Consider the following 16,080-nt stretch of genomic DNA (forward strand, 5'->3'; position numbering starts at 1 on the left):
ACAAAAGGGCAATCAGGATCTGGACAGGAAGTTGAAACTGCAGAGCCACATCTGTAATTTTGCATGGATTGATATTAAGCTCACAGAATGATAAATATCCAATGTAGTTGCATTTGTACAATAAGAACAATGTTTGTATTAAAAAAAAACTATTTTATAGGTTACAATCTCATGGTCGACCTGTCATTTGATATAGTTATCCTTTGATATTCAACTTTTTATATGCAACACTTTTTGAAATCTTTTCTAAATGTCATGTCAAGGTGGCTAAAAAACCTGTGAGGAAGGAAAGGAAGATAAAGGTGCAAGTCAGATAAACATTTAGGGAGTGGGTCATGATTAATAAAGAAAAGACAAAAATACAAATGGTATAAATCCCTGGGCTTAAGAGGGCTCCCTGTGTTGTATGTTAGTCTACTTTTAAAACTACTAATGAACTTTTCTGGAAACAAGATATGGTTCATAACCCTAGACACATATGTTTTCTTTAGCAATGGCTAACCAAAAGTTATCTTTACTTATGTTTAATAGCTCATCTATAAGAGTTAGTCATTCATTATAATTCAAGCTTTAACATTGGGGACTTATTGAATACAAAAAACACAGATGTGGCAAATAACATGAAGCATGGGTCTGTTCTAGTGTCTAGGTGAGTCACGTGTAACAAAGAAGAAATTACATCATATTAAAGACAAATTCCAATTATGTCAATTCAAGTAATACTGAGCTCGAATCAGCTAGTTCAGCTAAGGTTGAAGTATTTTCCATCCTGGATCATTGTCACACTGCTAATAAAAGCTTGACCTTACCATGAAGTCCAAATTTCAATTTTCTTTGACAAAAATAAGTCCAGCCAACATCCTTTTTATTATTTACAACTGTAGGCCTACCTCTGAAGATGCATAGCAAAACAAACAAATTAAAATATCACATTTGCTGAAAATGGGTAATTTAAATTGTTCAAATACATAGATTTTGCAAAAAGTTAACGAATAGCCTATAGGCTAAGTTTAGGATGACATCACGAAATGATGAGAGAGAGAGATTAAACTTTATTGTCATTACACATATACAAGTATAGAGTAACGAAATGAGGTTTGGCATCTCACCAGAAGTGCAATAAGCAGAAAGTGCAAGAATCTGTGCTATGTACAGTAATTACAAAATTTACAGATGTAGACTAAAACAAAATGAATTATTGGGTATATATGTCTGGATTAATGGGAAATGATAGAAACAGACCTGAGCTTTTATAGTGAAGTTGCTGACGTAGTTCTCTGCAATTAAAACGTTAAATATCACAGTTAACCACACAAAGTGAGTTGTAGGATAATAGAGGGATTCCTCCAACAGGGGGCGCTGGAGGTAATATAGACATAGGGAGGCGGGCTTTAGTCTGACTGCACCAATGACAAGCCGCTTGGGTCAGAGTTGAAGAGTTAAATCCAACATGGCGGCGAACAAACGAGTGCTGTATGTTGGTAAGTTACCGGGTTTTTTTTCATGAAATAAGTTAGTTATCATATTTAAGTAACAGTAGGAAAGAAACGTAGGACATTTATTTACATGAAACTAATTTCACAGTACTAAATGTGTAGAGTTTCATAAAGATATAGACTAAAAAGCCGTAGATATGAAAAGATTTAGCTGGTAAAACGTGAAAGCTTCAGGTCAAAACATGGCAACGACTTTTAATTTGATTTTGTAGTTCCCAAAATCTTAGTAAAGTGCGACACGTAAACAAAAGTAATGAGATATCAACACACTTACTGAACTAATAAACCAGACTTCAGCAGGAGCTTCTGACTGGAACATGAACCTGCTCCTTAAATGTGCATGCAAACACTTCTTGACTGGTTACTTTAATCTTTTGATTTGTTTCTGTCAGGTGGACTAGCAGAGGAGGTGGATGAGAAGGTGTTGCATGCAGCGTTTATTCCGTTTGGAGACATCACAGACATCCAGATACCATTAGACTATGAAACAGGTAAGATGAAGACTTTTCCTGCTCTCTCTCTCTGTTTCCTGTTTCTGCAGTAAAACACTAAAGTAAGGATGTGTTTGCTCTTCTTTCAGAAAAGCACAGAGGATTTGCGTTCATTGAATTTGAATTGGGAGAGGTATGTACTTATAATATATTACACCCTTATTTTCTTAAATATTAGTTGTGCCCAGGCCATCCCTGCTCCCCCTGTAACCTCCTCAGCATGACTACATTACAAACTCAAAACTCCTTATTGGATGTGTCTGTAACACTGGCTGCTCCTGTTGTGAGTGAGAAGTGAAGCGTGCGTTATCTGTTTGGATATAATGCAGCGCTCTCCTGTGTGGATAAGTTCACAGACTACAGCATGCTGTGCGATGACGTTATGAACTTAATTTACCCATAAGGGCTTGGTCCGTATGGATCCTGGACTATGTTCTGCCCCTGTGGTGCTCCTACATGCAGACAGCAGAGCGACAGGGAAAGAAGCTGCAGTCACACCAAACGTGCTCGAAACAAGGTTTATTTTTATTTAAAAAACTTAGATCTGTAGGGAAAAAAACCCAGATTATTTCACAAGCTTTACAAATCCCCCCCCCCCACACACACACATTTGAGCATATCCGTGATAGTCCGCGTCTTACAGCAGCTGGGTTAACTTTGTTAGCTGGTTCAATTTGCAAGAATATGTCTTTGAAATGTCTTAACTGTCATCACTGATCACTACACATGAAAACCAGACAAGAGAAACATACACACGTCTTTAAACACATCGCTATGTTGCACTTACAGTTTCAATAAAGACAAACATTGAGCAGTAAAATATAAATGTAGTAAAGCAGCACCACTGGTATTGATTTACATATGCATCATGGTGGTGGAAGTTGGGTGGTACTGGTGTGACAGACGAGATGCATGGCACAGGCCGCTGAATATATATCAATCATTATTTTTACAACAAGTGTTATCTCGAGACACTTTACAAAAGAGGAGCTGCGCTGAATTTACGCCACATGTCGCTGCTCCTGGAGTGGCATGCCATATGCTGCTTTTTTTTTATCTCTGGGCTGCTGTAAGATGTGTTGTTATTTTCTGATGCTAATAGTAAGATTTTAACAGAATAACCAAAAAAAGCAACATCAGGGAAAGCTTGGTTTTAAGGGGGAGATAACCAGTCATTATTATGGCTGTGATTTAGCATTGAAACAGGAATATGAACTGAACTCATTTATCAGGAACCTGTTTTCACATTTTAGTTAGAAAGCTGTAAATTCAATTTACACACGGTTTGAATTGACAGTTGAATTTTCTTTTTTTGATTAAAAAAAAAAGTCTCTGATCAAAACCTAACAGGCTGTGGCTTAGTTATAAAATCAGTTTTCTCTCAACCAGTAGGTCAGGGGTTCGATCCCAAGCCGCAGCCACATGTCAAAGTGTCCTTGAGCAAGACACTGAACCCCTAATTACTCCTGCTGCTGTCAGTGGCTGTGAATGTGAATGAATTGGATAAGTTAATACTGATGAACACTTAACACAGCAGCCTCTGCCATCAGTGTGTGAATGTGACATACAGTGTGAGTAGTCAGAAGACTAGAAAAGCACTACACAAGTCCACTTACCTGTTAACCTATGCTCCTTTTCTTCAACAGGATGCTGCAGCAGCTATTGATAATATGGTAAGTGGATCATATTGGTGCACATTTGTCAGTGGTGTTTTATTTCTAAAAGCTTGTCACTACAAGTGTACCCAAAAAGCACAGAAAGAGAGATTGTGTTTTATTTCTATTTGTCTGCTAGAATGAGTCTGAGCTTTTTGGACGAACTATCCGGGTCAACACTGCCAAGCCCATGAGAATCAAAGAAGGCTCTTCTCGACCAGGTGATTGTTGAAAGCCTTTTTGCAGCAATCGTTTGACTGGATGTCAACTTGCATCTTTTAATTCTGATTCAAACTCTGCTTTCTTTTTTTAGTTTGGTCGGACGACGACTGGCTGAAGAAGTTCTCTGGTAAAACCACAGAGGAGGCTGAGGGCGAGGGCGCCACTGGAGAATCAACCAACACTGCAGCGCAGGAGGTGAGGCGGCTTTCTTTTTCTGTGCTGGTGCTTCTTCTTTTCTATTTTAAGACAATGACACAAAGGATGAATTGTTTTTGCAGGACGAGCCTCCCGCTAAAAAAGGCAGAGTTAATCCTCAGGTCTACATGGACATCAAGATTGGAAACAAGCCAGCAGGGAGGCTACGCTTTCTTCTTCGGGCTGACATTGTTCCCATGACTGCAGGTGTGAAATCCATGTGCTTGTCATTGCATCTTTGACAAAAACAAATTTACTATAGCTGCACAATTTCAAGTTACAAGTGAGAGTCTGTAAAGAATGAACAACACCATACAACAAATTCCAACACCCAGTGTGAGATGCTAGTAGCATCACCCTTTGAAAAACAAAATATGGGTTCACAGACATTAATAAATCCCTTCTTTTATCCTATACAGAAAATTTCCGCTGCTTGTGCACACACGAGAAGGGATTTGGCTTCAAAGGCAGCAGCTTTCATCGTATCATCCCTCAGTTCATGTGCCAAGGAGGTGACTTCACAAACCACAACGGCACCGGCGGCAAGTCGATCTACGGCCGGAAGTTTGACGATGAGAACTTTGTCCTCAAACACACCGCTCCAGGTAGGAAGTTTGGAGGGCAGCTGTCAGATTGCATAGTGTGAGGTCTCTCCTTGGATTAGACCCATGGTTAATGTTTACTAGCAGATTTTGCAGACAGCTGGCCAAACCTTGTGTCTCTTGTGCTTGCAGGACAGCTCTCCATGGCCAACTCTGGGCCAAACAGTAATGGCTCTCAGTTTTTCATCACCAATGATAAAACCGACTGGCTTGATGGCAAGCATGTTGTGTTTGGAGACCTGGTGGAGGGGATGGATGTGCTCCGTTCAATGGAGGTAAGGGATGAAAGGCTTTAGGCTGCAGATGCAACATGATTTCTTAATATGATTACATCTTGGATTCCTATTTCAAAGTGTGTATACAATTATTATAAGAGCCTCAAATCACTCAGAACAGAAAACGCTCTCTCTCTATCACAAAGGCTCTATATACCCCTGTAACTTACATGTGTTTACACATAACCACATTTTTTCACTATTGTGTGAGCAAATATGTCCAGGGTCACACCAGGAGAACCACCCTCTTTACTTAGTCAAGGCAAGGACTACTTTGAGTGACGAACCACTCAACTTCAGCTCGTGAAACTTCTTTGATTTTGTTAATTCAAGTGTCATTCCATACGAACTAAAACATAGTATAAGTATTTGAATTCAAATTGAGTGCAAAGAAATAAAGGAGAAATCATGTCTTATACTGATTCAGTAAAAGGCCAGTTCAGTTCACTGTTCAATACCCAACAACTCCAGACAGGGAAGAGGAAAGAGAGCAGGACTGTGTCTTGAAGAGGTGGAAAGATGTGATTGGTGTTTTTTTCTGCCACAGTTCACAGATACTCCAGTCTGTGGTGTAGTTCATACACTTCACTGAAATGTATTACTATACTGAGTGATGTTTTATCTCATGAACAAACAAAGATTCATACAAATTTGACACTTCTCTCCATTGTCAGCAGCTCCATCTCACTCACTTTACAGTTCATCAGTTCATTTATTTCATACTTGAGAAAAAAGGGTCTGAATAAATATATCCTTGTCCTGAATTTTGTGATGCTATTATTGGTGCCCAATATGAATAATAAATTAAAAACAATATGAAGATCTTAACAGATTTCCTATTTGACTGACAGTTCACTACTTAATGACTCCTCACAGTGCTGTTTATGACATGAAGACGGGTAAAGTGAATGAGAAGACAGCAGTGAAAAGAAGTTAAATGATTTTGCATGTTAAGAGGTGAAACTGACCGTGAATACATTAATCCTGCTCTTCACTTTTTTTCGTAACATTTTGTATTTTTCAAATATTTTGATTTTGTGGAGTTTGATTGTTTAGTAATAAATCAATTATCGCAGAATCGCTGTTGCCTTGCTTATACTGTTACCTCTATTTAATTTACATGTAGAACTGGGAAATAAGATGAAATCACATGTAGTCACTGGAAACCTATGTGAGATGCATTCTGCCATATTAAGAGCTGTGCACCTGTGATCATAACCCAGCATGCATGTTAAAACATGACTATAGCTCTGAAATAATATGTTCTTTAAGCATAGCTAAATCCCTCACTTCTCATCGCAAATGCAAATAAAACATGTACAGGTACAACTGCAACCAAAATGAGCAGAAGTAAGAAGCTGCTGCTTGAATACAAGAGGTGATTTAAAAACGATTATATTTTAAGGATCAACTGAAAATGTAGTTGGTAAATCTTGACTTCAGTAGCAAAAATATATATTATTATTGTAATAATTGCTGATAGAAGTTTAAGTCAATCATGCTGCATTTTGTAAGTAATGTAAATTTGTGTTTCCTTTCTGCAGGCTGAGGGATCAAAAGAAGGCAAAACGAAGCAGAAAGTTATCATCTCTGACTGTGGAGAATATGTGTGAATGTCAAAGACTGTGTGCTAGTTTGTACGTGTCTATGGAGACAGTGCATGAATGAGAGAGCAGGAGTTTGTTATTGGTCTTTTGTACTTTGAATATACACCAGCTGTAATGTAAATATTTCAATAAACTCCCACTTTTTTTAAAATAAAGAATCAAAATCCAATTTCTGATGACTTGTTGCAAATTAAATATCACATTGATCTTCTGATCGTTTTTTTTTTATACCTTTACTGATGCTTGATTAACTATTTAAAATGCGTATTTTCCCAGTTTTATTTTTGTTAAGAATAAATGCACAAACATTAAAGTGAAGTCGGTTGCTACAAGAATGTAAATGATTTTGTAAAAACAATAATTGTGGACGTTGAAGAGAAGCACGCTATAAATATAATGTGTGCTTTAAATCTCGTCTAGGTAAGTTTAATTCTATTTGTATTATTATTAAAATGATCACGGGCCGGAATTCTGTGGACGTGTTCGACCAGATTTAGCATAATTCGAACAAATACTCGAAGACGGAGAAAATGAGACAAATCAGTCGTCGTCTACTCTTGGAACTTGAGTGGAACAACAAATATTTGATAGAGCAGGGCTGCCCCACCTGAGCAGGTTGAGTGGAGAGAAGACAAGGCAGGCAGACAACTCCACCCCCTTCACTCCCGTACTGTTGAGAAATCTGCGAAGACTCATCGGTGATGGTTATCCCAAAACCTCGTTCCTCCTGCTTCGACACTGAACCGCGGTAGAAAAACATTTTAACTGTAAGTATTCAAATGATTTTTTGTAAATTACTATACAGGATAGCACCGCGAACATGTTCGGATTAAGTCAAGTCCGTATATTTGGATAGAAAAGTGTATAAATTGATATTTTGGAAACGCGTAATTGCGCACGGAAAGTACGAACCTGGAAGCGTATTTAGCTGAGTAGAAGGAAAGCGAGCGGTGGATTTGAGTGAGTTGTCCGACTGTATTTCAGGACAATAGATTCTGGACGCTTTATTTCATGGTAGAGTTTAGAGTTTAGACACGTTTGAGACACTTTTAGGTGCACACTTCGCTCGTTTCACCTCAAAGTTATGTCGATACTGAAATCATAACTTTGCCTTACTTCAGTTTACTTCTTTGTCTTTGTCTTTACTTTGTACTCTATCTCTGGTATGACTGTCTTTTCTTTTTGTCTTAGAGTGACGGTTACCCGACTTCTGTCCGTGCCGTTTCAGCTCAGAAGTGCTTTCTCTGTCTTCCATCAGCGGGAAGAGCAGACAGACTGTGAACAAACCTCGTCATGAACTGGGCATTCCTCCAGGGCCTCCTCAGTGGAGTGAACAAGTACTCCACAGCCTTCGGCCGAGTGTGGCTTTCCATTGTATTTCTCTTCAGGGTCATGGTGTTTGTGGTGGCAGCAGAGAAGGTATGGGGCGATGAACAAAAGGACTTCAAATGCAACACAGCTCAGCCTGGGTGCCATAACGTCTGCTATGACCACTTCTTCCCCGTCTCCCACGTCCGGCTGTGGGCACTGCAGCTCATCTTTGTCACCTGCCCCTCTCTCCTGGTGGTGATGCACGTGGCCTACAGGGAAGACAGAGAAAAGAAGAACAGGCTCAAGTATGGCGAGAACTGCCGCCGTCTCTACCAGAACACCGGCAAGAAGCGAGGAGGCCTGTGGTGGACTTATGTCCTCACTTTGGTTTTCAAAATAGCCGTGGACATCACTTTCGTCTACCTCGTCTACCACATCTACGAGGGTTACGACTTCCCCTCGCTCATCAAGTGCGAACAGAAGCCCTGTCCCAACAAAGTGGACTGCTTCATTGCTCGGCCCACTGAGAAACGAATCTTCACCCTCTTCATGGTGGTCACCAGCCTGGTCTGCATCCTTCTCTCCATTTTTGAAATCGTCTACCTGGTTGGCAAACGCTGCCGTGAATGTATCAGCTCGTTTCAACACTCTCGCCATGTCATGACCAACACAATGTCCAGTGGAAGCAACTTGATGGAGTCAAACACTTTGAAGCTTACAGACAAAAAAAGACCCGACACACCTGCTCCTTCATACAGTGTTGCCGTATCTTGAAGATAGTTCGAAGAAAGACTTTATGGAAAACAGAGATGGAAAAGTGTCTTACCTCAAAATACAGGCACTTCCTTAAAGACTTCCTACATTTTTCTTCCAAGAGACTGAATTACGATTGATGTAGGTTTTAACTGTTTGGTTCTACACTGCCAGAAAATTTGAAATCCTGGGCTACAAGACATGTTTCATTGAACTGGAATGTGCACACTGTGGGGTTTGGGTCAGAGCAGAATTTACAGATGAAGTCCCATGCATAATGAAAAAAACGTGATGCAGTGTTGGATTTAGCCTTGATAGCAATTACATGAGTCACCCGATGGCCTGGCGAGTGTGGTTTTACAAACACATGTGGTTTTCTGTGTAAGAATTTTCCCCTGCTCACTGCCCAACATCCAAAAGTTTGCTTCAAACAGAACTGTCTTTTCCTTATGCACACATTCATATGTGACCCTGTCAATAGTGTACTTTTCATAATTTATCAAAAGGTTTGGACCGTTTTTCTGTTGTGCAAGTTACTGTTCTCACATGTCATACTGCATTCTGTAAACAAGCAGCAGAGAGCTTTGCAGCGTAAATGCTGTGGTGTAAACAGATTGAATGATTTCAGGATGTGCATAGTTCACAGAACTGAGATACACATGATTGCATAGTTGTTCATATTCTTTCATTAAATATTTTTTTCTTGTTTAAACATTGAGTATGTGTTTTCATTTTTCTCAAGAGCAAGATATCCAGTTTATAAAGGCCCAAACACAGAAGTGTGTACTGCATTTAATGTAGAGCTATTGTTTTAACTGCACAACATGTTAAAAAAAAAAAAGTCTTTGCATAACAAATCAGAATAATGTAAACCAGACAAAGAAAGTTCTATGGTTTAACGAAGATCTCAGACTTTCTTTCTTGAACTTGTTCCATGTGTTCCTTAAAGTTCTTCCTTCCCTTTGGCTCATAGACTGCCCTGTTGCTAGGAGCAGTACCTTCATTGTTTAGCTTGATTGGTGCTTTTAGGAGGGCTGATTCATCTGTAATGATGTGTTTGGACCCACCCATCGCTGGAATTTGTTAATGCGTGTAGCCTCTGAATGGATGATTCCAGTATTTAAACTGCTACATGGGATTATGGAGATGTAGTGAGAGTTAAATGGCATGTTTTATCACCCTTGCCCTTTGGTATCGGCGTCTGAAAGTTGTGCAGCCACCTCAGTACCTCAAAATAAAATTAATATATTTTCTTCTGCTCAGAGCCATGAAGAATGACTTCATAACATTTGAAAAAAAAAACCTCAAAACCACAATACATCTTTCCACAAACATATGAGAGGAGAATCTGCAGACACTTCAGTTAATAGGCTTCATTGAAACTATTAAATCTATTCCAGTAGACAGTAGTTTCAATGAAGATTAACAAGTGAGGCCTGTAGAGTGTCTTAGCAAGTAGAGCACAGTTTTAGGAAGGGACAAGTTTCTGCCAAAAAGTCATTAGTCACCTCTGCTGTAGCAGGGTAGCAGCAGATATGTCACTGATAAATATCTTAGTCCACAGCCGATAAAAGCAAAAATGTCTGATCAGAGAGATTCATGTGGAGGAGGTGTAAAAAATATGATCTTTTGTGTAAACTTAATCATGACAAGAAGTGCTTTAATTCAAATCATATTGTCACATTCACACTGGCCTCTATGCTAGGGGGGATATTGTCCGCACAGAATCTAAGTTCTCAAGTGATATATCAAATATTATTTTGTATAATATCTACAGGACCTTATGACCAAGCTTTACACTGTGCCCTTTTCTTTGTTCATAATGTGTTTGCCCAGCCTGAATGGGTAGTTCTCCAAATGAGCCAAAGATCACTCCCACTTTAAGACCCTCCCAATTCTTCTCGGGTAGTTTTTTTCTCTCCTCGTCCTTGCTTTCTCTGCTCTCTGGTACATTTCCTTCCTTTCACAGTTGTTGTAGTGAAAAGCGATTTGTTTATCCTGTTGTGTAGGTCTGTCTTGTTAAAACTTGTGGCTGGCAGACGTTGAGTCACAAGGTGCATTCCTCCAGGTGTGTCCCCGCAGACTGCCTGGACCAGTTCTTCATCTGGAGCCAAGAAGCAACTTTTATTCCCCTCCCCCACTCTAATGCCATTTTTTTGGTGTCGTGAACTGCTCTAAATGTTGTGATTGCAGATGTTTCATTCACGTGTTCGAGCTTTGGATGGCTTTCTTAAAAAGCACTGCTGGATTTGATCCTCCTGAGAATCTTCTGAGAGTTGCAGCACTCAGCCGTGAGACTTTAAAATGGAGTGTTTCATGAAGAAAGGACAGACTACAACAACTCTTTAGAGGGCTACTTCATACTTTCAGTGTTGTAGAAATGAAACATTACAGTTGAGAGTGTCATTTCTTCATAAATGTAACTATACAGATGCCTAATTTGCTTGTGGTCAACCATATTTTAACCTGGTACCAAACTACTGAATTTCTGCCATCAAACAGTTTCACATCTCAATTTTTGTAAAGTTAAACAAAGTAAAGAAAAAGCTATTCAGATTATCAGGTTTTCAATCCAAACATGACTTTTCACACCTTTTTACGTTACACTCTTGTAAATTAAAGTCATGAAGTTGATATAAGGGACAATTTGTGGATGTATTTTTCTCCTTTGAAGTGATGGGTTTGGTTGGGAGGCGTTACTGTTGTGTGCCTAAAAAAGCCCATTGAGACATTGTGTGTGATTGTACTGAACAAAAAAAATGACTTGACTTGACGAATGATATATGAACTTGTCTTTAATCCTTTCATGTAGTGTGAATCCATGAATTCTAAAAGCTCACACACAGGCCTACAAGAACTGGCAAGTTCTGGCACAGCTATGTTTTGTATGCTTTGTTTGGGCTAATATTTGATCATCCCCACAACATTCATGGACTTCAATTCATTCACAAACAAAACCAATAAAGGGCTGCTTTCCTTACAGATGCACAGTGAAGAAGCCCCATAAGGATATCTGATCTATAAAGTGTAAGAAAAGTCTGTTAAGTTAGGTTGTGGGGTTTAAAAGATTGTATAGAGGAGACAAAAAGTGACAGTCTGATGTGACAATGAGGATGAGCGTTTGACAGTGTCATCTGAGTAGAGCTTGGTTGGAAAGAGAATAGGGGACACAATACGCCTTGTTGGCACTCCTAGGTTATGGAAAAAAAAGTACGGAAAAAAGACGAACAGGGAAATTGGATATTTTTTCTGGTTGCCTGCCAACATACTCACTCTGTGACAAATGAACTGATCTCCCTACTCTGATCTTCTCTCTATCATGGCACTCAGAATGCTGTAAGAATCTGCAACACAAAGTGACTGCATAACAACAACAAAAAATGCATTCACCTCAAGGTGTGTCTGCTGACGTATGCTCAGGAATCTGTTGAGACATGGCGATAACCCTTCCTGGAAACTTTAAACAAAAAAAAAATCTGCTGTCTCCAAACTTTTACAAACAACCCATAGGACAGTGCTCTGCCTTAATAACTCTCTGTGATACACAGTTTAGTAGAAAGATACTGATAGGATACTGTCAATTAAGGTGCCTTTTTTGTATGTAAGGCAAATGTTGTTATTTATTCTTTGATCGTGGTGCAATAAAACTAAACTGTCCCTCAGTTTGTAACAGACCCTCAATGACCTCTTGTGGTCTTAATATTGCCATTAACAGACTAAAACCATATGTGGTCTTAAACCTCCAAAGCTGTGATTTGGTATGTAATTCCGTAAATGATTTTTTTCTTATGATATGACTGTATGCCTATCTGCAAAACATATCCAAAGTACTTGGATACGGTCTATGTGAGCTGTGTTTACTGTTATGCAAAAAATATTTGAATTGCAACCTAACACAGGCGTGTGAGTGGGAGAAAGAGAGGGGAGCGAGAAAGAGAGGGGAACGAGAGAGAGAGGGGAGCGAGAGAGAGAGAGAGAGAGAGAGAGAGAGAGAGAGAGAGAGAGAGAGAGAGAGAGAGAGAGAGAGGAACATCTGGGGCAGCTCCATTCTTTCTTCTTTAACCCCACCCACAGGCGCTTTTCTCAACACTGCGCTCCTTTACCTGCCGAGGGGAGCCGGATCTGTACGTTAAAGGACTAAAACTACAATAAAGAAACAAGAAACTTCTCGGAGATATCTAAGTCACGAGTATTTCACCCAAGAATGGACTGAAACTTCTGTTGGTAAGTAATGAACTCATAGTAGCCTAGTGATCTGTCGATGTGTCTCAGCTGAGGGACGCATCGTGAAGTTCACGCTTGAGCCGAACTTAAATTGATGTTTTCAAATGTGCTAATTTGTGGGCTTTTCTACCATAGTCTGCGAGACTATCATTTGTAAAAGTGATTGAAGAAAAGACACGTGTCGGTAAAGCGCCATAGCTGAAAAGGAAATAAGGCTCATTTACGCATACAGTCTGTGCGTAAAAGTCTGCTTGACTCAGACATATTCAGGTGTCTGAAGTCTGCTTTTTATGTTTTACACATAACCATTACATAGCTGTTATAGTTGAAGTAGGCTCTTGAATTAATCTTTGTATGAAATTTACAAGATTTATAAGTTAGGCTACTTCTTAAGATACGTATAAACTCAGGGTGTGTTAAAACGTTGGTCCAACTTGTTTCCTTGAAGAGCAGCTTGGCTCCAGGCCTGCCCATTACTGTGTTATTGTTGCTGGTTGCTTTAGGGACATTTTTAAGAGACCTGTAGGAGGTGTTGTCCCCTTACATTGTCTTTGGAAGAACATCTACTAATTTTAAAAAAACATCAGGGTATTCAGTAGACAATGAAAACATGTTAAACTATTTTTTTTTATTCTGATGTCCAGGTCTGAAGACAAAATAGCCCCAGGAAGAGAAGAAGTGAAGAAACAATTTGAGTGCCAGCCGACATGGACTGGAAGACCTTCCAAGCCCTCCTCAGTGGGGTGAACAAATACTCCACTGCGTTTGGGCGGGTATGGCTGTCAGTGGTGTTTGTGTTCAGGGTGATGGTGTACGTGGTGGCAGCAGAGAGAGTTTGGGGGGACGAGCAGAAAGACTTTGACTGCAATACCAAGCAGCCCGGCTGCGCCAACGTCTGCTATGACCACTTCTTCCCCATCTCCCACATCCGCCTGTGGGCTCTTCAGCTCATCTTTGTCACCTGCCCATCCTTTATGGTGGTCATGCATGTTGCATACCGTGACGACCGCGAGCGCAAGCACAAGGCCAAGCATGGCGACACCAGCAAGCTATACAACAACACAGGCAAGAAGCACGGCGGCCTGTGGTGGACCTATCTGATCAGCCTCTTCGTAAAGACAGGCATCGAGGTTTCCTTCCTTTACATCCTCCACCACATCTACGACAGCTTCTACCTGCCAAGGCTGGTCAAGTGTGAGGTGTTGCCCTGCCCCAACCAGGTGGACTGCTACATCGGCCACCCAACTGAGAAAAAGGTCTTCACCTACTTTATGGTTGGAGCTTCGGCCCTCTGCATCGTCCTGAACATCTGTGAGATCATTTACCTCATCTCCAAACGCGTTGTAAGATGCGCAAACAAGGTTAAGAGGCACAGCCGCACCATGGCTGTGCAGCACGACAACTACAGCGACGACCCCTTCAGCGACTGCCACCTGCGTGTGCCCGCGGGGTCCGACCTGAAAGATAAGCCTCCATCCTTCAAGACTGCACTCAAGTCTCCACACAGACCTTGTGGACTCAGACTTGAAGAGAAGATACGGGCCTCTGCTCCAGACCTGTCCACTTCTTCGTGATTGAAAACAAAAGCAGGCCAAAGAGAAGGAGATGAGCAGTGCTTGTGTGTTAACTCAATGACAAATCTCAGAAAAACAGACTCAGAACTATGAGCCAGAGTGTGTCAGACCCTGGAAGCTGAGTCATCTGAACTGGATTCATCCTGTGGGCCCCTGTGTCTACATCTAAGACTCTTTCTGAGCGTACATGAACTTTGTTTTCCCAAGTCAACATCCACAAGAATTACAAGTCACAGAGCCAAATTGATTTGTCTATGATATGTGGCTTTCTTTGTTGAATACAATAAAGGCCTGTGTGGCTTTTCAGCTTCACCCCTTCACCCGTATGAGAACATTCCAGTGTGGTTTCTCTGTCTTTCTTGTGATAGGAGGTTTAACATGGGAGGGGAAGGAAAGGAAACACTGCACACAAGAAGGCAGGACACACCTGGCAGAGGTATTCACCCGCACTGCCAGTGTCTATAGTGCAGTGTGATGGCGCCTTGTTATAGTCAAGTGTTACCTACACATTTCAGAGACATCTTTTTCTTTTATTTAACTGAGCTGAAATCATAGCTTTCTCTAATTTGCTGTACTGATGACTCCAAGTCATGAGAGATAGGTAGACCATTCTGCTGGAGAGTGCAGACACTTCTGAGTCATGGAGTTATGCCCGAGTGATACTTGAAGGTGTGCAAACTGACCAAAACGTGGTTACTGCATTTATTTTCCCAATTAAGATTTATTACAGCAACATGCATATATCACTGCCATATTTCTTTAGGTAAAGCCTCGGTGGGCATTTGCTTGCTCTTATGACACGCAGCCTCAAGTTGTTCATAGAGTGCCTGTGCTTTGGCGTGCTTGTACACAAAGTTGCCTCATCCAAGACCATTGTTGATTTAAATAACGCAAAAGGAATGCTGCTGCTAGAAGTCGGAGCACAGTGTAGAAAGGAGGAAATGCTGAACAAACGGACAGCTCGTTGAACTACTACACATTCTTATGAATCTCTCATAGCTCAATATGGACATTTGGTGGAAAAATGTTTTCTGCACTGTTAATAAAGTAATTTGTTTAATAAATTAAATTTATATAACATCTTTTGAATGTGTTTTCATTTTCTGAATTGTCCTTACTGACTGCTTTTTGATAGCTTGAGTTTAATTTTGGAATAAGGCTTTCATTGAAAAACGACCTTTAGATCTATTCCCAGTTAAACACATAACTTGTGGGAACAACCCTTATCTATATAAACTAAAGACGTCAACATACGGTAGCGCAAACACGTTCTTTATCCCAAAATATGACTTATCCTTCTTATTGTTTTAAAGGAGTGGAATGTTTCCATTGCAGCTGACTCATCACTAAGTTTCTTGTCCTGCAAATCACCAGTTACATCAATTAGCATTTTGCCTTTTACATTTCTTGTGAAGAATCTCAGTCTGCCTGCTGGACTTGTCCATCAGGTTTTCATGAGGTGTGGCAAAGAAACCTGTTTTGTTGTTTATTCTGAATCATTTCCGCAACAAACTGCCTAATTATCATAGAGACTGCTAAAGATAGCCCTCGTTTAAAGGCCTTATATTGTGCCTTCAATTTGTTCTTCGCTAAAAAATCTGTAGATCTGATGTTGACGAGAAAAGGGCAATTCAATCAAGTAACAGCACTCCTTCTTACTCTGTAGTCCTTTCAT

The 16,080-nt window shown here is 40.3% G+C and overlaps 3 protein-coding genes across 4 annotated transcripts; all 3 read left to right on the forward strand.

The window, feature by feature from the left end:
- Positions 1–1,393: 1,393 nt before the first annotated feature.
- Positions 1,394–6,754, forward strand: ppie (peptidylprolyl isomerase E (cyclophilin E)). The gene is made up of 10 exons (XM_061062304.1): positions 1,394–1,481; positions 1,889–1,987; positions 2,077–2,120; positions 3,634–3,660; positions 3,782–3,863; positions 3,956–4,059; positions 4,143–4,266; positions 4,479–4,664; positions 4,794–4,936; positions 6,481–6,754. Exons 1-10 carry the CDS (start codon positions 1,451–1,453, stop codon positions 6,547–6,549), a joined length of 909 nt encoding a protein of 302 aa, XP_060918287.1. The 5' UTR covers positions 1,394–1,450; the 3' UTR covers positions 6,550–6,754.
- Positions 6,755–7,156: 402 nt separating this feature from the next.
- Positions 7,157–9,319, forward strand: gjb10 (gap junction protein beta 10). Of its 2 annotated transcripts, none has more exons than XM_061063145.1 (2): positions 7,157–7,310; positions 7,735–9,319. In XM_061063145.1, the coding sequence occupies exon 2, from the start codon at positions 7,837–7,839 to the stop codon at positions 8,626–8,628; it is 792 nt and encodes a 263-aa protein (XP_060919128.1). In that variant the 5' UTR covers positions 7,157–7,310; positions 7,735–7,836; the 3' UTR covers positions 8,629–9,319. The 2 variants fall into 2 exon arrangements, with proteins under 2 accessions (XP_060919128.1, XP_060919129.1); XM_061063146.1 differs by having other exon boundaries at positions 7,186–7,310; positions 7,772–9,319.
- Positions 9,320–12,657: 3,338 nt separating this feature from the next.
- On the forward strand, positions 12,658–15,487 carry gjb3 (gap junction protein beta 3). The gene is made up of 2 exons (XM_061063120.1): positions 12,658–12,831; positions 13,476–15,487. Exon 2 carries the CDS (start codon positions 13,539–13,541, stop codon positions 14,403–14,405), a length of 867 nt encoding a protein of 288 aa, XP_060919103.1. The 5' UTR covers positions 12,658–12,831; positions 13,476–13,538; the 3' UTR covers positions 14,406–15,487.
- Positions 15,488–16,080: the final 593 nt, after the last annotated feature.

This window comes from Labrus mixtus, chromosome 18, assembly GCF_963584025.1.
Source record: "Labrus mixtus chromosome 18, fLabMix1.1, whole genome shotgun sequence".
In the NCBI taxonomy this organism is placed as follows: Eukaryota; Metazoa; Chordata; class Actinopteri; order Labriformes; family Labridae; genus Labrus; species Labrus mixtus.